This window comes from Callithrix jacchus, chromosome 12, assembly GCF_049354715.1.
Source record: "Callithrix jacchus isolate 240 chromosome 12, calJac240_pri, whole genome shotgun sequence".
Lineage (NCBI taxonomy): Eukaryota > Metazoa > Chordata > Mammalia > Primates > Cebidae > Callithrix > Callithrix jacchus.
The window spans coordinates 44188513-44213103 of NC_133513.1; the positions used below are offsets into that span (position 1 = coordinate 44188513).

At 45.8% G+C, this 24591-nt stretch overlaps 1 protein-coding gene across 8 annotated transcripts in view; it reads left to right on the plus strand.

The window, feature by feature from the left end:
- GRID1 (glutamate ionotropic receptor delta type subunit 1) overlaps nucleotides 1-24591 on the plus strand; it is an 806979-nt gene that overhangs the window by 497588 nt on the left and 284800 nt on the right. For 7 of the 8 annotated variants that reach the window (XM_078345425.1, XM_035267800.3, XM_035267804.3 and 4 more), the window contains 3 exons: nucleotides 7243-7413; nucleotides 19779-19940; nucleotides 21377-21496. In XM_078345425.1, coding sequence (XP_078201551.1) covers nucleotides 7243-7413; nucleotides 19779-19940; nucleotides 21377-21496 — 453 coding nt within the window. The remainder of the gene's footprint in view (nucleotides 1-7242; nucleotides 7414-19778; nucleotides 19941-21376; nucleotides 21497-24591) is intronic. The other variant, XM_035267801.3, reaches the window with a different exon arrangement.

A 24591-nucleotide genomic window follows, 5' to 3' on the forward strand; every position in this document is an offset into this window, starting at 1 on the left:
CAGGAGGAACAAGATAATCCAGATGTAAGGTTTGAGGTTCCTAAAAGAATGCCTTATCCAGGAGAATTGCCTGAACCCAGGAGGCGGAGGTTGCAGTGAGCCAAGATCGCGCCATCGCACTCCAGCCTGGGTAACAAGGGCAAAACTCCGTCTCAAAAAAAAAAAAAAAAAAAAGAATGCCTTACCAATAAACTAATAAATATTGCATATTAGTTTATTAGTAAGGCATTCTTTTAGGAACCTCAAACCTTACATCTGGATCATCTTCTTCCTCCTACATAGACAATACTGGCTTTATCAAACAATAGAAATAATGTGTAATAAGAAAGCATAAATAAATTAAATACTGGAGGGTTTTAGCGTGTTAGTTGGGATAATGGTGATTGAAGGTAAACATTAAAGAAGAGTGAAAATACTGACTAATATCGTACTTTCTTAAGTATACATATTAAAATGTCTGGAATAACCAATAAAAGATAACACAGAGAACGTAACTTCCAAGGGAGGGTAAATAAGTGAAGATAAGAAATAAATCATTTTAAGAGGAAGCAAAAAAGGAAGAAAGAAAAAAACAGCAAAATATAATAATATAAATAACATGATAGAAATCAACCCAAATATATAAATAATCATAATCAATATAAATAATCATAATCAATCATAATCTAAATCATAATCAATTTAGAGAGTCCTACTAAAAATTCAAATGTGGATGTAAAATATCAGCTATGTTATGTTTACTGGAATTCCAACTAAAACATGAGACAGGGAAAGACTGATGACAAAGAGATGGAAAAAGAGCAGGCAGATACTGACCAAAATAAAACTGGTGTAGCTATATTAATATCAACCACAACAGACCAAAGGCAAGATGTATTACTAGAAATAAAGAGGACATCTATATAATGTTAACATTTAATTCAGTAAGGTGCTATAATTCCATACTATGTGTAACTAATAAAAAAACTCTCAAAATATGTTAAAAATAGGCAACATTCAAAGAGAAATACACAAATTTTTAACGGACCCCAAAATGACCATTGACACCAATAAATGGACAGTGAATGCACATAAAACATTCATTTTATACAAACTGACCACACGCTAAGCTACAAAGCCAGCCTCTCTACAAAGATCCAAAGTTAGATGGGTTTGTAGTCTGGTTCTTACAAACATTCCAGAATCCGGAGAAGATATCTGCAGCATGTGACAAAGGCTTTGTATCTAGAATAAAAAAAATACAGTCTCACAAATTAACATGCAAGAGAACCAACTTAATGGAAATTGTACAAAAGCACAAATGCAGGAAAGGTAATACAAATGATTCATAAATGTATAAAAGATATTCAACCCTATTAAGAACTAGGGAAATGAAAATAAAATTTAACAATACTCCAGTGCATACTTACCAGACTGTCAAATATTAGGAAATCATATAATATCAGGTATAGGCAAGGATGTAGAGCAACAGAAACTCCCTTTATCACATATGATTATAAATTTGTAAAACCACTTTACAAAAAGGAAGAAACAAAAAAATAGCAAAATATATAATATAAATAATATGATAGAAATCAATTAGAATATATAAATTTATTTTACACTTCACATATTTACTGTTATCTAGTAAATTTGAATATGTTCCTATTTTCTAATCAAGGAATTTTAATTCTAGATATATATCCTAAAGAAATTCTTATTCAAGCACACCAAAACACATGCACAAAACAATGTACATGGAAACGTCGTAATAGCAAACAAAACAGTCAAATGGTAATCAAGAATAGGGTGAATAAATTGTAGTATATACAATATGATTGTGCATAGCTTCAAAAATGAATAAACTAGAGCTGTACCTATCAGCCATGAATCAATCATAAATATTTAATGGTCAACCAGTGGTTATTAAACGTTGGTGTGTATTGGAATTAGCTGGAAAACTCATGGGGTCCCCAGAGACATTGCTTGTTGAAGTGGGACAGGACTGGACCTTTGTGATTTTATTAACTTCTTCAAATAATACAGATACACAACAAAGTTTGAGAAGCAACGTGTTAGAACACAATTACAAGAGGCATGCACACTGTTTAGCAAAGCAAATGAGACTAAGCTGTATATTATTCGGGTTACACTACACTAATCATAGCATGACAAAGGCTGCTTCTGTGAGGAGGAAGGAGTAAGCATTTGAGAAGGAGGCATCCAACCAAGATGTGGGTAATATTTTATTTCTTAGCTTGATGAAAGGCACACTGAAATCATTTGATTATTCATATTTAATGTATGTGTTTGTGCATAAGGTATATTTCACAATATAAACTTAAAAAGTAATGAAGTACAAAAGGTTTACTTTGAGCTGGTGCACTCCAGTGAGCATCTGCATATGACGTGTTACTTTTGTTTGTGCTGCTGATTTACTGACTTCTAATAGTGGTGTATATACATTGTCTTGCTGCTTCTGCTCATTGACTGCACTACTGGAGGGAATGCGTGCCCAGGACAAAGGGAAAGTATGTTTTCCAAACAGCCACTTGGATTGCCCTTTGCACACTAAAGAAGGTCCTGAGGCCTGGGTGTCTCATGGTGATACAGAGATTGACTTGATGTGTGCAACCAGGAAGTGCAGCCTGGTGTGTGCAGCCTGACATCAGTGAGCAGGGAGTGAGTGCATCCCTATGCTCATCCCTGTGGCACTCAAGGGACCCAGGAGGACCAACAGGACAGGAGCAGGGCCTGGCATAAAACTGCTAGAACTGGCTGATCACACAGGTTTGGGACTTAGGCAAGGAGAAAAATGACTTTTTTAATTGCCCTCAGGGAAGTGGGGAAGCTGCTTCTGTGGCTTCTTAGATTCTGATTGCAGATATCTCTGGATTGCACAGTAAGAATAGTCCCACAAATTCCAGGAGGTAGGTGGGAGTATATTGGCAACCAGTGTACATGCTCTGACCCAGAGCACATGGATGAGAACTGGGTTAGGGAAAATAGGAAGTTCTGCAAGGTACCTACAGACCTTCACTGTGAGGTAGGCATATGGCAGCTAATGGGTTAGAAAGGAAGCCTTCAGGAGTTCCTGGGTGAGTAGAATGGAAAAGAAACAGTGCAGACTAGGGCAGCTGGGGGCAGAGGCTGAGCCCACTTGATGTCATGGCTGCCCTTGGCCTACTTAGCCCCTCACTCCAGGTGCTGCCTCAGGTTGCCTGGGAAAGTGATGGTTGTGCTTAGAGAAAAGTACTGTGCAACTCTGCAAGTCAGCTCCACTACGGATTTCCAGGCTCCTGATTGCGGTGCGATAGGGAGATCTCAGTGCTTCTGATTCTCCCTCCAGAAAGTTGAGGGAGCAGGGGAAGTTTAATCAAAGGACTTCTAGGAAAATGACCTGTTTTCCTATAGTACCCTCTGCCATCAAGAGAATGTGGGAAAAACGAAAGGCATGAGACACAACCAATTCCTCTTGGAGGTGTACTGGCCCTGATTCACCCTTTTGTGCATAATTTAAATTACGGTCTTCATGACCTCATGCTTTTTCTAGCTAAAAATTCCCTCCACAAGTCCTTTATATTCCGGCTTCAAGGTAAAACTGACAATCCACTCATTGCTTTTTCTTGTATTCCTACTTCCTGTTAGATTAAAATGTGATTTCTGTCATTCTGTATCCTATGCTCAGGGCAGGGCCTTGGTCACGAAAGCAGCTAAGAGCAGAGCTGAGCATGCACATCCAGGCTCAGCTGTGCCCTCTGCTCCCCTCCCTGAAGCCCAGCTGTGTTCTAGCCCCATTCCACCTGGTAGTCCTGAAACATGGACATTGTCAATTTCCCCACCTTTAACTGTTGGTTCCAACCCAATAAAATCATCTTGAACAGTCTTTTGTCTGAAATACAGTTTAGTAGTTTAATCCGAAATCCAATACGTAATAGCATTTTAGTTATTTTGAAATCCCTGTAATTCAGTATATTTGGAAACTATTAATTATCCTGAAAGGATACAACCCTTAATGTTTTACTTATTTCCAGATCCAGCACATGGTTTCAACTGACCAGAACTCACACACATCTAAGCTTCCTAAGACCGTTCCTGAAATACATTGTTTACCATCTTACCCTTATGTTCTTGTTTAAATGATTTTGAAACCCTCATCTCTAATTCCTAACCTCATTAGCTTCCTTTTCACCATCATGTTATCTCAAAACTAGAATGTGTCACATGCAAGGAGAAAGATTTAAGACCTGTTTCAGGCCAGGCGCGGTGGCTCACGCCTGTAATCCCAACACTTTGGGAGGCCGAGGCGGGTGGATCACTAGGTCAAGAGGTGGAGACCATCCTGGTCAACATGGTGAAACCCCGTCTCTACTAAAAATACAAAAAATTAGCTGGGCATGGTGGCACATGCCTATAGTCCCAGCTACTTGGGAGGCTGAGGCAGGAGAATTGCCTGAACCCAGGAGGCGGAGGTTGCGATGAGCCAAGATCACGCCATTGCACTGCAGCCTGGGTAACAAGAGAGAAACTTGCACTCCAGCCTGGGTAACAAGAGAGAAACTCCGTCTCAAAAAAAACAAAAAAAACAACAAAAAAAAGACCTGTTTCAAAATGTAGCTATTTGTAGTTAAGATTTTGTCTTGTAATTTACCACTGATTTAGTCCTTTCTTAGAAAGAGTGGGCCACATGCGGTGGCTCATGCCTGTAATCCCAGCACTTTGGGAGGCCCAGGCAGGTGGATCACGAGGTCGAGTTCGAGACCAGCCTGGGCAATATGGTGAAACACCGTCTCTACTAAAATACTAAAAAATAGCTGGGTGCAGTGGCAGACCCCTGTAATCTCAGCTACTCAGGAGGCTGAGGTGGGAGAATTGTTTGAACTGAGATTGGGCCACTACGCTTCAGCCTGAGTGACAGAGCAAGACTGTCTCAACAACAGCAAAAGAGTGAACAGAGCTTTTCTTAACCTGGCTATGTCTCTCTTCCACCACTGAAATTGTTGGCTTACATAGACTATCCCTGACAGAATGGTTCGACTTACAATTTTTTGACTTTACAATGGCATGAAAATGATACACATTCAGTAGAATACCCAGTTTAGCACCCATGAAACCATTCTGTTTTTCACTTTCAGTACAGTATTCAAGAAATCCCGTGAGATATTCATTACTTTATTATAGAATAGGCTTTCTGTTGGGTGACTGCCCAACTGTAGGCTAATGTGAGCATTCTGAGCAAGGCTAAGCTGTGATGTTCACCAGCTAGGGGATTAAATGCATTTTTGACTTACGACATTTTCAATTATGATGGGTTTGTCAGGATGTAAGCCCATATTAAGTTGAGGGGTGTCTGTATGTGTTAGTTTCCTTTTTGTTGTAATTATATTGTACCCAGCTACAGAGACAGGTGCTCTCTTCTCTGCTCTCTCCTCCTCCAGTTTTGTTCCTCTCTAATCCTCTCTCCCTACTGCAGTCAGAGGTTTTCAAAAATGTAAATCTGTGGCTTGTTTGAGCCTAAATCCTTTCAAGGTCTCCTCATCTCTCTTAGTATGGCCATTTTGTGGGGTGTACTGACCCTCTGTTCTCCCATCTGGCCCTGCATATGGCTCTAGCCCTGCCTCTGACCACTCTTCCTTCTGCCCTCACAAGCATTCCCCACAGCGGGGCAGTCACTCTGTCCCTCACCAGGTTGCCTAAGGTTGTAGCATTTCACTCTCCCTGCTGCCTCTAACCTCTACCTGGATCAGGGAGCTATTGGCAGCTCCCTCCACCTTTCCTCTACAGCATCACCAACTCCTCAATTGCAACCCTGCCCTGCCTACCAGTGGCGCTTTGGCTAACAAGTTTATTCTCCAGAACTTTTTAGCCAGAAACAAAATCCGTATTAGTCAGGGTTATCTAGAGGGACGAAACTAATAGGATCGATGTGTATATGAAAGGGAGTTTATAAAGGAGTATTCGCTCACATGATCACAAGGTGAAGTTCCATAATAGGCTATCTGCAAGCTGAGTAGCAAGGAAGCCAATCTGTGAGTCCCAAAACCTCAAAAGTAGGGAAGCCACAGTGCAGCCTTCAGTCTGTGACCAAAGGCCTGAGAGCCCCTGGCAAACCACTGGTGTGAGTCCAAGAGTCCAAAAGCTAAAGAATTTGCAGTCTGATGTTTGAAGGAAGGAAGCATCTATCATGGGAAAAAGATGGAGGCTGGAAGACTGAGCAAGTCTGCTCCTTCCAACTTCTTCTGCCTGCTTTATTCTAGCCTTGCTGGAAGTTGATTAGATGGTGCCCACCCACACTGAGGGCGGGTCTGCCTTTCCCAGTCCACTGACTCAAATATCAGTCTCCTTTGGCAACACCCTCACGGGCACACCCAAAACAATACTTTGAATCCTTCAATCCAATCAAGTTGACTCTCAGAATTAGCCATCACAAGTCTACCCCTTGTCAGATACCTCAGGGAAGCCCCATTCTAGAAAGAGCTCCTGTGGTCTCCTTTCCTTGCTATGTCTATGCTCCACAGTGGATCATACTGGGATCTACCGCCCAGAATTCCAAAGCATGTTGTGAGCACAAAATGAGCTAATGTGAGCAAAGGGCTTTGTGCAATAAATATGGACAGCACATATATAGCCCTGGCACACTCAGCATATTCCATCCTAGGATACCCATGAGATTGGCAGGGGAGAACAGGGCCTGATTTGTTCCTGGCTGTATCCACAGTGCTTACTACAGAACAAACTTCAGAGATTTAGGTAGACCTTGTGGATGAATAGTGAATGAATGAATGGATATATTCTCAAAATCATATATAAATATTTTGTAAAATGAATGTAATTCTAGAAGAATTCAGGGAAACTCATTGTATATTGATCAACTATGGCAGAGAAACCCAGCTTTCCCTGTCAGAATCAGGTAGGTAACTCCCAAAAGGAGAGTTAGCCTTTCTGTCTGGCTAATGTCTACCATGACCTTTGATGGCAATGGTTCCTAAGAGCTTCACACCTGTGGAAACCAGTGCATCAGTGGTTTAGCCTCAAACATCTTTTTCTGGCTTTTAGGGAAAATGTTGACTAATCTTGTTTGCACCTAAGGGATATCAAGTATTATCTGTGAATAAGCAACTAATGAACTGTGTGACCCGGGCCCAATCCCTTGACCTCTTTGGCATCTGCTGTTCTGGCTGCTGGACTAGATGCCCCCTGATAGTTCTCTTGCAGAGATAGTTCTTAAGTGGATGGTAAGCATGGGCCTGATTGTTTTTCTAGGAAATTAGTGACCCGGAGATCCTGGATCTGGTCCATAGTGCCCTTGGAAGGATGACTGTGGTTCGGCAAATCTTTCCATCTGCAAAGGACAATCAGAAATGCATGAGGAACAACCACCGTATCTCCTCCCTGCTCTGTGACCCCCAGGAAGGCTACCTCCAGATGCTGCAGGTCAGTGCTCAGTCTCTTCTACCCACTTCCCTCCACCAAGAGTCTCACCCACACCCTTGGCTAAGGGAGACATGCGGAGCCTCCTGTTGCCCACCAACTTCAATTACTAGAGCTCTGCCATTTGTTGAAATTGAAACTGGTCGACTGGGCAGTGTCTCTGAGCAGCACTAGCAGGCAATTATGCCTGTTGTCAGCAGATGGGGCTTATTGGCTTACAGGGTGTCTCTGGTATTTAAAAGTTACATGCATAGAGGGTAAAGAGATTCCTGTCTCTTATGTCTCTGTGATGACTGCTTGTGGAAATGTGTTTATCTGGCAAGGCTGGGGATGGAGTCTTCTTTGGGAAGTGATCATTTTGAACCTGCTTTAGGTTCTTATTAATACAGATATGACTCTTGCAAAACAAGTTGGGACTATCCCAGCACATCTGCTGAGTGCTGAGGCTTGGGTCATCCAAGACGCTGCTGGATGCCCAGTTGAGCAGGGAGGGTCAGGACAGCAAGACTGTGACATGGAACCCCACTGGCTTGGTTCCTTCCCAGGCCAGAGGTACCAAGTGTTTCTGGTCAACCTTGAGAATGTGCAATTGGTACTAGCTAATCTTGGGCCTTGGAATATGATGGAGAGCTATATGCCTGTGTAAGAGATGGTTTCTCTCTGGGTGTTTGGGAGCAACAGGGAATCAGTGTGGAGAGTACTCACTGGCAGCCTCAGATCCATTTCTAGGTTAGAAATGTGGTGCCTCAGAAAACTTTCATGATGCTTAGTGAGAGCCACAGGACAGAAGGAAATTTCTTCCAGTTGGGTTTGTGGAAATTGTCCAGAAATTTGTACGTGTGATGTGCTTGTCATTCGGCATTTGAAACTAGTTTCATTGTCTTTATCCAGCCAGGGATGAGGGGTAGAAATCAGGGTTTCAGAACAGAGATGGCTGCATCTGCCATCTGAGTATCAGCCCCACCCCATAACATTTTGTTCTCACCATGGCAGGGGCTGCACATTTTGGGGAAGGCAATTATTGGAATCTTGAGTGGGGCATGGACATGTGTCAGATTTACCAAAGGAATGAATCTACTCTATAATCTCATATATAGGGAGAAAAAGGAAACATGCCTCAATGGATGTAAACATGAGAAATGTGTTCCTGGTTGATGGGGAAACACAACAGGTATTGATTTTATCTGGAATAATCCCCATTCTACCAGTATCCACTGCTCCAGGAAGCACACCAGAATGTCTGGGGTCTTTCGGTGGCCAACACAGTTTACCCAAGTGCCTGCAGCACTCATGGACTCAAGAGCCCTGGGCACCTGAGTCAGAGTGAAAGGCCCCTGGTACAAGAGTTTGTGTGTTGAGATGCTGCTGGTCTATTTTGCCTTCCTTTGTGGAGTCGAAGAAATGGTGAAGGCCAAGCAAGTTCCTCTCACTGTGCCTTTGTAGTTATCACTCCAAGCCTCCATGTGGATGGAAATGTCCTTAGACAGTGGGGCTCAGGGAGTGTGTGCCCATTCTCACCCAGTGCAGGGGGAGAGGGGAATCCCTTAGCTCTCTGTGGGGCCAGAGCCTTTGAGGATCTCACTCTCTGCAGGGTCTTTCTAGCTTCTCTCTCCCTTGAAGGGCTTCCTCCTTCTCCAAATGCATGGCACCCTTGCCTCATATGCCCTCCATGTGCCCATGGAGAGGAGAAATGAAAGTGCAGCTCCCAGATGTGCAGCCAGATATCATCAAATGAGGTAAATGCAGTGTCAGACTCTGGAACCCTGGGACACTCCACCTCCCTCTGTTCCTGCTGAGACCCAGGCACTACATGAAGAGCAAAGCTTAATCTTTGGATTAAGCACTACTGGAATCTTGTAATAATAGCAGCAGCAGTAAAGGAGGAGTCCAATTGCCTGGGTTCAAATCCTGGTAACTCTAGTTGCTAGCCAATTATTTCATTATTATTATTTGCTTATCATTCTGTTCCTCAGTTACCTCCTCTGTAAATTGGAGGTTAGAATATTACTTCCCAGCATCATAATAAAAATTAAATGGGAGAACATAGAGAAAGCATTCAATTCAGAGCTGAGCTATGAGCAGTACCGGTTGAGTATCTAATCTGAAAATCCCAAATCTGAAATACTATGAAATCTAAAACTTTTTGAGTCCCAAAATGGCACTAAAAAATGGGGCATTTCAGATTTTGCATTTTGGATTAGGGATGCTCAACTGGAATTGAAATGTAATGCAAATGAAAAAAAAATCCCAAATCCAAAACCCTTGTGGTCCTAAGCATTTTAGGTAAGGGATACTTAAACTATTATCATCATTACTGAAGAGGTGGACAGGTACATTCAGGGTTTCCATGGAAGGGCTAAACATAGCCTTCTTTTTTCTTCTTCTTCTTTTTTTTTTGGTGTGATTTAGTCTACCTGTCTCCAAAGCATGCTTTCTAAAGGCATCACTGTAGGAGGAGGGCAGTTTTCATCTTTCCAGGCCCTTATCACAAGCTTTGTACACCACTTACTGTCCACATCTCTCCCATGGGTGCTCAGTCATAGCTTCCTTGCTTGGGAGATGAGAGGCCATGTCTTTTAGACTCATGTAGCTCTTTATACAACAGCACATGACCCTGCTCATGGAAGACCTTGATAAGGAATTACAGGGTGAATCTGTTAAGAATGCAGGTCTCAGTACAAGTTAAATTGACTCTAGGTGCCTCTCTCTATATATAAGTAAAACACCTTATTAACGGAATCTCTATCTCCATTTGTTGCATCTGCTTCCTGTGAGGCAACGTGATAAGAGGAAAATGTGGAGTTATTTACTCATCCTGCCCAACAACCACTTGGGCAGCTTGTAGATTCATCTCATTTACAAGCCATTCCCTTCCAGTTTCCCCTGCAGCTATTACCACTTCTTTTTTTCTTAATGACAGTGTAGAAGGCAAACTAATTTCTACTAGCCTCTAGCTGTGAGATTTATCGGGAAGACTAAAATGTTTAGAACAACTAACTCAAGGAAAAAATAACCATTTATGTCATGGATTATTAACTTTGTCTTGATGAAATTAGTGAAGATCCTTTTGGAAATGGAGCTTTCCAGTCCATCTTTAGTCCGTGCTACCTCCCCCCACCCCATGGCTGCTCTTGGGATGATCATTCTGGTTTAGAAGTTTCTAGGAGGACCGAGAAGAACAAGGAATTTTTGCAAGAGCAAAATTCCCCTTGGCTTCTCTAGTGATCTGGCCTCATAAACTGTCTTTCTTGATGAGGCCTGTGGTCAGGGCTTTCTGTGCTCTAAAGCCAACCAAGAACTATTATAGCAAATCAATTTGGTTCCTATTTAGCAGAAAGAAAGTCCCTTTGGCCTCTAGTGCCCCAAAAGCATTGCATTTGCCAGCATGCAGACTGCTGTTTATTTTTCCCCACAAAGCACTGTCTTATTTGTGTGTTTCTCATTCTTGTTTTCTTGACAAGTTAGTTTAGGGCTTGTCTGACGCAGCCTGTAATAAAAGTGATAACCAGTCCCTCAGAACCCTGAGACTTTGCTAAGACTTCACAGACATCTTTTCTTAGAGGAGAATCTGTAACGTACTTTGTCTTTGGAACTGTACTACCCTGCGACATCAGGGCTGTGATGGAAGGAACAGGCGTATTATCACATAGCCACCCCATTTATATTCAAATGTGTTTCTAAGGGTTGACAGGCAAATGAGGTAAACTTTGTTGTGTGGTCACTGTGGAGCCGGATCCCTGAATTAAGATGTGGGAGCTAATGTGGTATTACCATAAAATGCTCCCTCAGGTTGAAATTTCTCTTCTTTGTGCATTTTAAAATTGTCGAGTGGCTTGATGGAATCATTCCTCCTCTGTGCTGCACACAATCTATTAGAGCATTTCAACCCCTCTCCCTCTAGCATTCCTATTTTTTAGGGCTTTCTGTACTCTTCCATGGCAAAAAGGTTTTTGTCAACGTGTTGGTGGAAGCCTGTCCTCTGCAGCTTCACCGAGCCTCCCCACACCAGCTACCTTGGATTTCATGTCACTTTCAATGGTTTACTTAACCCTAAAGACCCATATGGGAACATTTAACACAGAGAGTGGGAAAGGCTTTGTCAGAGACAATTACACAGGTGTTCTCCTTGGGCTTAACTGCTGCTGTTCTGGCTGCAGGTGGTCACGTGTGCGTTTGGAGCCCAGGGAGCCTTGGGTGTGAACAGATAGCACTCTTCACTCTCCACACTGTTCCCTTACATTCAGCAGTGAGCAGAGCTCCCTGCATCTTCTGTGCCCTCTGTTATCATCTGCTTTCTCTTGAGGCTTGGCTGTGGTGCTCTCTCCCAGGACAGGTGGGGTGGCAGCAGTTTTGCAGAGAAACCTCACCTGGGGTGGATTTCTCAAGCTGTCACATCTGGTTGTCAGCTTGTCCTCCCTGCTGGACCCTCTGTCAGCTGCTTGTCTGACTTTGCTGGCCAACCACAACCCGTCTGAGGATTTGGTCAGAGGTCGGTTCCTTCTGTTTGCCTCTGTGATGTCTCCCTGAACAGTCTACTTTGCTTGATTAATGACAGAGAGAAGAGAAAACTGGGCTCTTTAGAAGCTTGGAGGAAATGCAGCCTTTTTTAATGAAAACATTTCCCACACTTTTTGCTTTGGTGTTGGGAGGATAATGGTCTAGTTCTGACCATGGCCTGCAATTCATCTCCCTTTGCCTCCAAGGATGATTTTTACCTTGATAATGCATATGTACAACAATTCCCTGGGCCCCAGAGCATAACAAGTACTAGGCTGGAGCACCCTAATTAAACATGACTGAAGTCTCAGGTTTACTACAGAGAAGGCATGTGCTGCTGCCAGGAAGGCAGATAGCCTGGCCACCCAGCAGGCACACCCTCCTGTCCTCCAAGGGCCTCTCCCTTCCCCACTGATGAGGGCAGAGATCTCAGCAAGATCAACCTAGGAGCCTGCAGCATTCCTGAGGAGCTCAACACACTTCACGGGGGTCTTATATGCTCATTACCTTTGGTAGTACTGATCCTGCTTCCAGGGACTCAGTAACCAACTAGAGCACCTGCACTTCCAGTGTGCCTGCCTCCACCCTGCCCAGTGCTTGCCTAGGTGGAAAGTCAGTGCCTTCCTGATACAAGACAACAAATTCCCTTCTGCACAAGACATCCACTGTGGTCTTACTGTTTGTATCCCTCCAAAATGTCTATGTCGAAACCTAATCCCCAAGGTGACGGTATTAGGAGGTGAAACCTTTGGGAGGTGATAAGGGTGGAGCCCTCATAAATGGGATTTGTGCCCTTATAAGAGACTGAAGAGACCAGAGTTCTCCCCTTCTACTCTGCCAGGACATGATGAGAAGGCACTACTTATGAGCCAAGAAGCAGGTCCTCACCAGACACCGAATCTGTAGGCACCTTGATCTTTTACTTTCCAGGTCTCAGAGAGGTGAGAAGTAAGTTTCTGTTGCTTATAAGCCACCTGGTCTATGGTATTTTGTTACAGTGGCCTGAGTGGAGTAAGGCAGCTTTCACTCTTCTCAGGAGCCTCAGAGACAGTGTTACACACAGTGAGAGTTGGGTGGTGGATTTGCATTGTAGCTGTTCAAGCAGGACTCAGCCTTCGGAGCCCCTCCCCTCTGCGGAATGCTCAAAGTTTCAGAACGCTGCTCCCCTGCCCCCAGTGCTCTTTGGTCTTCTCATCTTGATCTCCCTGGCTTCCCTGTCCTCCCTCTGTTTCTTCCCTCTGGGTCTTGACTCCTTATTTTCTCAAGAAAATCAATTTAACAGCCTGACTGGTGGCCTTTGCTCCTGCTGACACAAGGTATTTTCCTAAATAAAATATAGTTACTGATGTAATGGAAATTCTAGTGATAATTTTAAAAAAATCTATTTTTCCATCCCTGGTCCTCAGTCAACTTCTTGTGACTCATCTCTAATTATCCAGCAGCCAAGAGTGTCCATCTGGGTCTCTCAAGAGCTGAAGGCCCCGTCAAGAGTTCATGGCTGAATTCTCTCCTGCTTCCCAAAGACACATCCTACCTTTCCCGTTACCTTTCTGAGGACTCACCTCCTGCATGGGAAACTGATGTTGGAAATTTACACCTTGCAAGATCCTCCCATCTCAGGGAAATGCATAGCATGGGATTCTGGTGGAAGATAGCCAATTCCACATTTATTCATATAGAGCTCCCATCTCTTTCCCCAGAGGCCTCTATCCACCACCACTTGTCTTCTAAGAAAAGGCATCTTCTTTGCAAATGTCTTGATATCTCTTTAACTTTGTGTTTCTAAGAACATGTTTGGAACTGTTTATTCAACTTTCAGTAATTCCACAAATACCCATTTATGCATTTGTTATGCACTCCTTCTCATGTTAGACCTTTCACAAATGTTCCCTCCTGATTCTCATAAACTCCTCAAAATTGGGAATTTTAATTTTCATGCTGTAGTATGTTCTGATGAGAGAAGCTGGCATGTGTGCAGGCCCAGAGGCCTGAGAGAGCAGGGAAGAGTTCACTGTGCCTGGGGCAAGTGGTGAGAGGCAAGAAGTTGGGAAGTGACTTGGAGGGGACAATAGCGGCTCTGCCCTTGGTGATGTGATATGGAGGTCCTGTATCTGAGAAAGGCAACTCTGTACAGTGTGGAAAGGGAGGGTCTGAGGCTGGAGACAGGTTAACCAGTGGTTACCATCTTCCTAGGGAAAAATAAGGGCACCTGAACTCCACTCCAACAATGGGAGGTGACCATTGAGTGAGGACATCTGGAGGCTTCCCTAAGACTGAAACCCTTGAGCTGGGCAGAGGATGGAGTGCAGAGCACGTGCCTTCCATGGATGCTGGACTGCAGCTGGCCTTTGTTCCAGCCATACCCTGCCTGCCTCCCCCACCTCCCCTGCACACCTCGCTAGTCTCATTGCAGAATCCACTGTGCCAAAGGCTCCCGTGGCTGAGCCAGCCTTGCTATGTAAATGTCTGGCTTTTGACTACAGTGGGCCACACTGTCTCTGTCTCAGAAATCAGAGTCAGGGTATTATAAAGCTTTCCTCACCGCCCCCTGCTCCCTCCACACACTCTGAGCTTTCCTGTATTGGTACCTTTTATGAAACATCCCAGGAGTGGAAAATGGCCTTTCCCTTAAAGGACAGTCCTGTAACACCTCAGATCATGTAGGCCTGAAAGGTGCAGCTTAGCCCTGGGGTCTGTGGCAGCTGTGGCTGTGCCACTGGGGCCTGGAGAAGGCCAGGGACATGTGCACAGGTGCCCAGGTGCCCAGTTGAGCAGATTTCAGGTGGGACTGGGAATTCATATATTCAGTGCTGATTCTTGCTTGATCTCTGACCTTCAAGCTGTCGGAGTCAGACGTGACCCCTTCATGCCTTTGGAAGGCTTTAGGGACCAAGGAGCCTTGTGGGAGAGGATGAGTGGTGTTGGAGAATACAAATTCATTTTCTCAGTAGTCCTCATGTTCTGCATCCAGACTCCTGCTGACCCCAGCTTCTAGGGGCATACTTGGAGGAGCCCTCAGCTCATAAATATTGAAGTCAGGATCCTGCTTAGGTGTTTTGTTTGCCTATTCTATTCCTTTCTGTCTCTGCTCCCTCTAAAGCGAAGATGCGTGCAAAGATCTTAGAATAGTACTTGGCACACAGGGGTATCACCATCTGCATTCCACAGGTGCACCTCTCCAGGAGCCCAGATCACATTATATTTTATTGTCATCAAGATAAGCCTCAGAGTGTTTAACAGCGTGTTCAACATCACTCAGCAAGTGGATACTAGTGAAATGTATTTCACCCATTCAATAAACATTTATTGAGTACTTGCTGTATCCATGCACTGCTGTAGAGACCTGGGTCCCGCAGGGAGCAAAGATGGTCCAGGTTGAGATGAATCCAAAGCTGTTGCTGATCCTATTAGACCACCTGCCTAAGCTGCAACCCTAGTGTCAGAGTCATACTATATGATAATCAGCAAAAGAAGAACTTGGCATAAATCTCTGGGGTGGCTAAATGAACCAGCCAGTCCTTCTAGCTCTCTCCTCACTTAAAACAGAGCCCACGGGTTCCCAGAAAGGCCTCAAGCCATTTTCCTGGCTTCTGTCTGGCCTTGGTTTCATTCCCTCTGGCACCTCTGACCTGGTTCCAGGTATTTTGCTTTGCAGCCAGGTATCTCCTCAGCCATGCCCTTGGCCTTGGCACTTTGACTTCTCTTTTGCTTCTCAAATTTATTCTTAGCCTAGAATGCTATTTTGGTTCCTGGAACTTTATGATGCAGTGTTCCTAGGTCACCCGGAGCCCTGGGCTCCTGCTTGCATGCAGATAAGGCTTAAATAGTGACAGCATCTGCTGACTTGTCTTACCTTTGCTAATGGGCTCTGTGCCATGCCTAACCTACAATGTGAGGGAGGGAGGCAAGGACTTCTTCAAGCCAGGACTCATTCTCTGCACCTGTGGCCTGTGGCTCCAGCCTGGGATGTTGGCCCTTGGTGGTCAATGGTGAGCGAGCATCGTGCATCTGGGGCCCTCTCTCCTTCCAGACTTCCTTCTCAGGGGGTTGGCATGACCAGCTCTGACCCTGGTATTCTAGCCATTTTCCCTGAGGAAAGGCTTCTCTTATGTTTATCAGGATGTAGAGAGGGACCCAATTATAAACTGCCTTTCTACCATCTACTTGGGATCTTTTTATCCAAAATCCCTTCTCGAACAGATTGTGAGGGTAGGGCCTTCCCCATCCTCTGCATCTCCACCAGTAACGGTCAGCTAAAGACAGTTTGCACAAAGTAGATCACCTCGCTTAGGATGCCGAGATTGGAGAGCAGATGTTGGAGCCACAGATTATTACTGCAGTGTTAGGTTATGCCCAAGGCAGAGAGAGACAACATCTTACCGGGGAAGAGGCAGGAGTAAGTGGAGTAGAAGAAAACAGCTCCATGGGAGGATCAGGAAGATGTTTAGACAAGAACAAATTGCTGTTTGAACAAAGGAGTCTCTCTCCAAAGTTAAAGTTGGAGGGAAAAAAATCTCTTTTATCTGCTATCCATTTTCTATAATTTCTCTTTTTGGTAAAAATTTCTCTTTTGTGGTTAGTGTGTACCTTCAGAGAAGATCCATCCATCTATCCATCACTTCATCACTTCATCCATCCATCCATCCATCCACCCACCCATCCATCTGTTCATCTACCCACCCACCCACCCATCCACCCACCCACCCACCCACCCATCCATCCATCCATCCATCCATCCATCCATCCATCCATTCATCTACCCAGCCACCCACCCACCCATCCATCCATTCATCTACCCACCCCCCACCCACCCATCCATCCATTTATTTAACCTTCCATCTGTGCATACATTTGTCTACCATGTATTCAGCCACGAAGCATACATTAAGCACTAGCTATGTGCTTTGGTTAGTGCTGAATTCTAGAGATACTACTTAAAGAGCTCAAAGATTGCTGAAGTAAACACATTCATGAGCTGACAACATGTATAATGAAAGAGGATACATCCAGGGTGATATGTGGGCAGAGGGAAGGCCTATCTGTGCCTGGAAAAGATCGTTGCTCAAGCCTGTTCCTGTCAACTGGGATGTATTCACTCTTCCAAGCAGACACACATGTGGGAGGACTGAGGGCTTCCTTTGGCCTTTATGAGTCATGTCCTGCTTTTTCCTCTTTGTTCAAGACCGCTCTGCATTCATACATTTGTTCAGTGCCTTAATTCATTGTGAACAGAAGTGCTGAAGTGAAAGAGGGAGATTCCATTGGGTTCTGGTCTGAGCCGCAGCTGAGCTGGGCTCTGGGCTCTGCACTGATGTGTGAGTGTGTGGATGGGTGGGGGTAAGGGTCAAAGAGTCCTGGCTGGTTAAATAGCATCAGCTATGAGTGTGTGGCTGGGAGACCCATGAATGTCTTGAGAAGAGAAATCTTTACAACATCAAGGACTCTCGGCTTCAAGTTATTCTTTTGGGAAAAGAAAAGAAAAAAAAAAAAACCAAAACAACAAACCAATTCTAAGTGGCTTACATTCCTTATAATGACATCTCCACTATGGGTTTTTTTTTCCAGAGGGGAGGAAGTCTTAGCAACACATGCAGTGGTGGGGGATCCTGAGGGCTGGGAGTTGACAGGAACAAAGAGTGAATTAGTCCTGCTCATTGAGGAAATGCTCCTTTGGGCCTCAAGTGGCTGGGGCACAGTTCTGTCATGGTGTTCCCTGTGCGATGGGGGGTGAGTTCCTGGTGGGTAGTGGTACTTAGTTATCTCCCTGCTGTCAGGTAAGCCCTTGTGTGCTGCAGGTCCCCGAAGGGGGTCAGTTCAGGCACTGACCTGCTCCCCGTCAGCTTGAGGCTCCTGTTTTAGCACACTCTTGACACCTCTGCAACATCTGGCTATCCTCTCACACCTACAGCATACAGAGGTGCTGGGTGTGCAGCCCACAGTGGTCAGAGCTGGCGCACAGGACAATTGTCTGTGTACAAGGACATCTACAAGGGAGGCAGTCAGCTCTGTCCGGATGTGACATGCTGGGAATGGCCCTTGAGGGCTGGATAGGTGTGACGGTGCAGATGTTTGTGATGCCTTGCACCTCCTATAGGCTCACCTCAGGCTTCAGCTGCAGTTGCTGGAGAATTCCTGCCACCTAAGTTCTCATCTAAGATTCTGCTTTTGGAGCACCTGGAATAAGAAACACGAGGAAGTAAATTGCAGGCAGAGAACAAGGCACAGAGATGTTGTGGTGTGTGGGCTTATTGGGGAGGGGTGGGTGTGAGGCTGGGGGAGGAGGAGGTCTTTCTGCAGCCCAAGGAGCCTATTTGATCTTCCCAGGAGTCCTGTGAGGCTGACATGATCTTCTATTTTTATCTGGTGATTTTGTTTTTCTGAAATATTTTTAGCAGACGACTTGCTGCTTAGGTGTTCAGGAATGGTCCCCTTGACCCACTTTGGCTGCCTGTTGTTTGTGCAACAGTTATTAGTGGGGGGGCCACAAACCTGACGGAGGGTGGAGGCTACCTCACCTTCAACCCCTCCCCTCCTCCTTCTCTCCTTTGTGCTCCAATATCCCCGTGGAGGGCTGGGGTGGTGTGAAGACAACATCCGAGAACAGGGCTGTCCTTCTCCTGCAATGAGCTCCCACTGGGTCCCTGGGAGGGTGGGTGTTATCTACCAGCTCCTCCAGATCCAGATCAGGGTCTGTAGCCACAGTCAGGAGGCCGAGCCTGGTCTGCCCACCCTGGACCCCACACGTTGGGGTTGAGCTCCGATGCTGCAGTGTCATTCTTCATACTGTTACCCTGGATTCTCACTCATGGTCTTACCCTCCAGACCTCTGAGACGGGGATGTGTCTCCTATACCGTCAAGCTCAGAACAGACAACTAAGCAGAAGGGTGGTCCTCAGATGGGCACAGTTGCAAATCCCAAATGTGTTCCCTGGGTGGCAGTGACTCCACTGCACAGCAGGCACCAAATCCTCACCTCTTGTTACCACCATCCTCACTGTCACCTGGTCAATCAGGCCACCATTTACCTTAGACCCATCCAGTGACCAGAGTGGTCTTTCTGAGGCCCAGGTCTGACCTCCAGCTTTCTATACACTGACCCAATAATGGTGTCCTTCTCCTTTTGCTGTTCCTCCTTAGCAAGGCCCCGAGTCTTTGCAAGGCTCAGTCCCCACTTCTCTCTTGATCCTGCTCCCTCTGCATTGTACCCATTGACACAGTCGTCTTGAACTGTTTTCAGTTCCTCTAACCCTAGGATCCATTAATGGTGACCCATAGGGCAGATCCAGTACATTGCCTGTTTAGGAAAATAATGTTTAATTGCACATGGCTGCACTCATATTTCCTGTGACTGCTTTCAAGTTACACCAGCAGGGTTGAACAGTGGCAAAAGAGACCACTAAGCCTAAAATCTTTACTAGCTGGTAGTTCTCAAAAAACTCTGGTAGACTGTGCCATGCCTGACCCTGTTTCTTGACACTTTCATGTCTTTGCAAATGCTGTACCCTCCCTTTATCCTACTAATCCCTTGACCCCATGCTTTCTGCTAATCCGTTTCTCCATCCTTCATTACCTGAGTGGGTAACTTGCCTGTGTGCACATCTCAATTAGGTACAGATCATGGTTCTCCTTGTTGATGTACAGATGCAACTCCCAATTTAGTCCCTGTGTCAGAACAAGGTCTTATTCCATTCAGTACTCCAGAAGCTGGCTGGGTTTTTGAAAGAACACCTAAAAGCCGAGGATCTTGGTGTAGATACTGAGCACCATAGCTCAGTGTTGGCATCCTTCATTCCTCCTTTTCTCTGTGGGTTTCTCCAAAGCTCTTTGGAAATGCACCTGTGGAAAAGGTTTCACTGCCTCTGTCTTTGCAGATCTCCAACCTCTATCTGTATGACAGTGTTCTGATGCTGGCCAACGCCTTTCACAGGAAACTGGAGGACCGGAAGTGGCATAGCATGGCGAGCCTCAACTGCATACGGAAGTCCACTAAGCCATGGAACGGTGGGAGGTCTATGCTGGACACCATCAAAAAGGTATGTGTGAGGGGGCACCCCCAACCTGGCCAAAGAAAGGCCCCTTCTTTTATCTCCACTGTGTTCCCCTCTAGCAGCTGGCCTGAAGCTGGTCTCTGTGTGGCTGCCCCAGTAGGCCGCTCCCCATGCCTCTCTCCTTGTCACTTCCTGTCCTAGCATCTGCAGGCTAGGTGAGCTGTGGTCCATGGATACATACTATCATTACTGTCTTCAATTTAATATAAGAACTTCTGAGAAGTTAAACGACTTGCCCTAGGCCACAAGTAGGTATGAAATGGAGGCAACTGCATATTCCGCATCTGCCAGGAACCCCTCTATGCAGACCACCACTTCACAAGAGAGGAGTGCACCTGTATGTGCACTTGTGATGTGTCTCATGTGCTGAGGAAGGACATTGAATTAGAAAGCTGGATTTGAAGTGAATTGAGCAATCTATAGAAGATTTGCTAGAGTGAATTGGCATTTAAGGCTTCGAAAGAGCATATAGGGAAATCTATAGTGTTAGGAATTTAGTCACAATGAATTGCATGTGATTTCAGTAGCAGTGAACATGTTCTAGTGTAGGTGAGAATCTACTGCAGTCCAGAGCAGAGTTGGGGCCCCTTCTGGGCCAGCTGTTTCTGGGGCTCTCTAGACTCACAGGGACTATATGAGAGAGAAATCTGGATGAGAAACTCACCCTGGGCTTGGAGAGAGAAAGGGGCTCACTATGGCTCCCTCAGACTCCTGATGCCTCCTGCTCCTGCGGAGCCCACTGAGCTAGTAGAGTGAGGCATGGGGACCGCAGCCAGTCTATGCCAGATGCTGTACTTTGTACACATTTTCTCCTCCAGTCCTTGTGGGTTCTATGATGTGGAGCTAATTAACTTCAGGCCAAAGCTGCGAGATGGGCAGTGTACCCAAGGTGGCACAGGTGGCAAAGCCAGGATCTGAGCTTGGGTCCTGGTTGTGCCCTCTAATGCACATGGTTGCTGCCCTTCAACTTACCATCATGTGTCTGATGTGTCTCTTGTTGACCTTTTAATTTCCTCTTTGGTCAGGCTAAGATGAACCCCTGGAGCTAATTGCAAGGGGAAGACTAAGCTTCAGGAGGGTGGGGACAAAAGCTGCCATTGTTTAATCTCATGGCTAGCATCGTGCCTGGCACATAGCAGGGACTCTGAGCATATAGATGGCATGAATGACAGGTTCAAGCTTTAGGGATTTCTCCCATAAGCAAATGGCCTGGAAAGTACTGATCCTACTCTGAGGGCCTGGGACTGCCAGACCGTCTTGTCCTCATTACAGCCTGTCCATGGTTTCAAGACTCTGAGTGAAGTGAAGAGACTTCTTGGTGAAGTGCCCACTTCTTTCTCCTCTTAGCCTCTGGGACTCCATCCTCTACCTTAATCATATTTTCATCACCCTCCAATGGTTTTTTTCCCCCTCTTCTGCAGGGCCACATCACTGGCCTCACTGGGGTGATGGAGTTTCGGGAGGACAGTTCGAATCCCTATGTCCAATTTGAAATCCTTGGCACTACCTATAGTGAGACTTTTGGCAAAGACATGCGCAAGGTAAGCTTCAGGCTCCCTATCTCTCAGTCTTACTGCTGTGGTGCCACTGAAGTATAGCAACAGCTACAGGGTCCCTGGGCTCTCAGCATCTCTTAATGGCACAGATATCCTCCCTCCTAGTGTCTCTCTGCTGATACTACCATTGGCTGGTGTTTATAGGGCATGCTAGGGAGTAAGTGCAGAGAGGTTTCCAAACAGGAATTGTCACTAATGGAGTCTCTTTGAGTAGAGCAGTGTACCTGGTAATAACTGGGTCCTACTGCTTGGATCAGGGGGCCTGCTTGGAGGCTACAGGGGACATCGTGTTTTCTTAGAGCAGTGAAATCAGCCCAATCACAGGGACAAGTGTGAATTGTAGTTGAGGCAGGAGACAGAGGTTGTAGCCTGAGTGTTCTCCAGATCCAAGAGTGAGACAAGGCCACAGTCAGAAAACTGAGTTTCAAGGAGGGTGGGAATTGGAAAATGCCAGAGCCCACTGGAGAGAGAAATGAGAGACAGATGAGTCAAACAACTCAGAATGAGGTTTGGCCTTTTTATTTGGTGCTGGTGCTGGTGCAGGTGGCAGGCCTGGGTCTTCCCAGTGATACTTTCCCTCTTCTTCCACCTTTTATGGAGGATAGAGAAGTTTTTCAGGATTGTGGATAGTGGGGAGGTGGCCTTTTATCCAAAGTGGGGATCCTCAAAGTTAAGGGGACCCATGACACCCAGAGTCTAGGACAAAGAGGCCAATATGGAAAGCAAGGGCTGGAACAATTATCCAAGTGAAGGACCTCAGATGTGATCACTGCGAGCCGATGTGGAGCTGATGGTGGGTATTTTGGTGTGGTCAGTGGCTGGCTGTCCTAGGTCTAGCCAACTCCACAGGCTTGGATGACGTCCAGAAATGGCCTGTACAGGAGAGGCCAGAGATGAGATGACTTATGGTGTAGACCAGCCACAGGTGCTTGGCCTTCTCAGGAAATAATGAGAGCATTAACTGATTGGCATGTACTCAGGAATAGCCTCATGTAATCACAGACATGCACACACACACACACACACACACACACACACACTTCATACACTTAAGAGGAAGATGTCTTTACTAATGATGGTGCCTGGGGCATGAAGGACAGTCCTTGCAAGTCATGAGCTCTCAGCTCGAGCTGAATGAGCCCTCAGTAAAGAGACCTCTAGCCTGGCCTCGGCAGTGGCTAGGAGCAGTGTGGTGGGAGGCAAGGGCTGAGTGGTGTTGGAGTACTGAGAATCTGGCTGGGGGACTTCCTCAGTTTTGCTCCTGAGGGCCAGGGTAGAAGGATGCATATGTGGACTGGTGGAGGGAGGGAGCAGTGTAGAGCTCATCAGTGACAGATGGGGCAGAAGACTAGCTCTCCAGGAAGAGGCTGGGGTGGCCTAGGTCCTTATGGTAAGTGGGAGGGGGATTTTCAGCCGACTCTGCGATAGAAGAGAGAGTCATGGATTGGTCATATAAATAATTGAAGTTTCAATCACTGGTTGTGACACAATATCTGACATACATGCCTTGATGACATTTTGGAGCTCAGAGGTTTGTTGGTGGCATCCTAGAGGGCGTTGGCTAGCAACTACTCTGTGACTCCCTATAGAAGGCCAGGGTGTGACCTGTGATGTTCAGGAAGCCAGGGCTGGCCTATGATGTCTGTTAGAATGCCCAAAGCTGTAAGACTTGGTCAGGGGATGGGGATAGGTGGTCAGCAATGGTCTGGGTCATGACCACAAGAGATATGGGCTTGCACTGGGACTCCCACCAGGTAAGCGGGGCTCTTTCAGTCACTCTGGCATGAAAAAGCTTGCCAAGTATAGCTGGCTGCAGAAATAACTGTTCATATCGGCCACAGTCCTGGTGCACTTGCCTTCATCACCAAGTCTTATTCTGAAATTAGGTCCTGCCTGCTGGCTCCTTCTGTCTCCAACCCACTTCTTCCGGTGGGAATTCTGGCTGCGGAGGTCTCCGCCTTATATTAAGCAGTGGACCCTCCAGTCCTGTGCCTGGCACCGTGCTGGCCACCCCAGGTGCCTGAGTGAGGGGGAGGCATTGTGTCCTCCACTTCCTGTTTCAGGTGTCTGGGCCTTCCAGGTTGCCAAGGGAACGCACCTCAAAAACCCTGAAGCCAGTGGGAGCTGGAATCTCTCAGTATAAGGAGCTTTAAGCAGGAGGCCTGAATGTAATTGAGTTGGAAGGGAAGCTGATTTTCAAGTGGGCTTTATTTTAAAATGTATCTTTTTGTCATTTTAAAATCTGCCCTTAATAACTGCATATCCCAGTTGTTATCTGTCTGCCTGGCAGCTTATCGCTGCTAAGGAGAAGTTATCTGGAAAGCAGCGAATGGGATTTACTGTAGCAAATGTTTGTTATTCAGGCCCAGGGTGCATTAAACCAAGTCCGGGGGTTTCAGATGAAGCAAGGGGAAGGGATTAGGACTGTATCATGGGGGTAGGGCACCCTTCGAAGGCAGGGCTAAGTGGTGGTTCCAGGTGGGAGATGGGGCTGTGAGGGGTGAGGCTGGGAAATAGGGGTAGCTTAAAAATAAAGGACATGCAGATAAGGGAGAAAACAATTGAGGATGGGTGGCAGATTTGAGGGCAGGATCCTGAGCCGCACTAAAACAGTACAAAGATCATTCATCTAAGGAGTGCCCAAGGTCGGAGTCCAAGGGGTCACAACTCTCTTGGCCATGCAAGGTGAACAGCTGCTGACGAAGCCAACTGAGCAGACTCCTAGAGGCTGTGATGCTGGGCAGGGGCAGCATTCCCTGCAAAGATGATATATGCTGATAGGAACAAAACCAGACACAGACTAAGCAGTTTCTTTAAGACTTGAACCAAGAGGAATCATTTACATTAAGGAGCAAGATATTTTCTTCAAGTAAATACTCTGGAGGGAAATCTCAGGGACAGTGAGTCACCCAAACATTTTAGATTAAATGTCATCAAGAGACTGTAGATTACTCAGCCCCTTCATCAGAGGGAAGGAGTGGGTGATCGCCTTTCACTGCAGGGTGCTGGACAAACACTAATTCAATTATCTCATCCAGGAAGTACGTTCTTAGTGAAGGAGCTTTGTATGGAAAAAATCA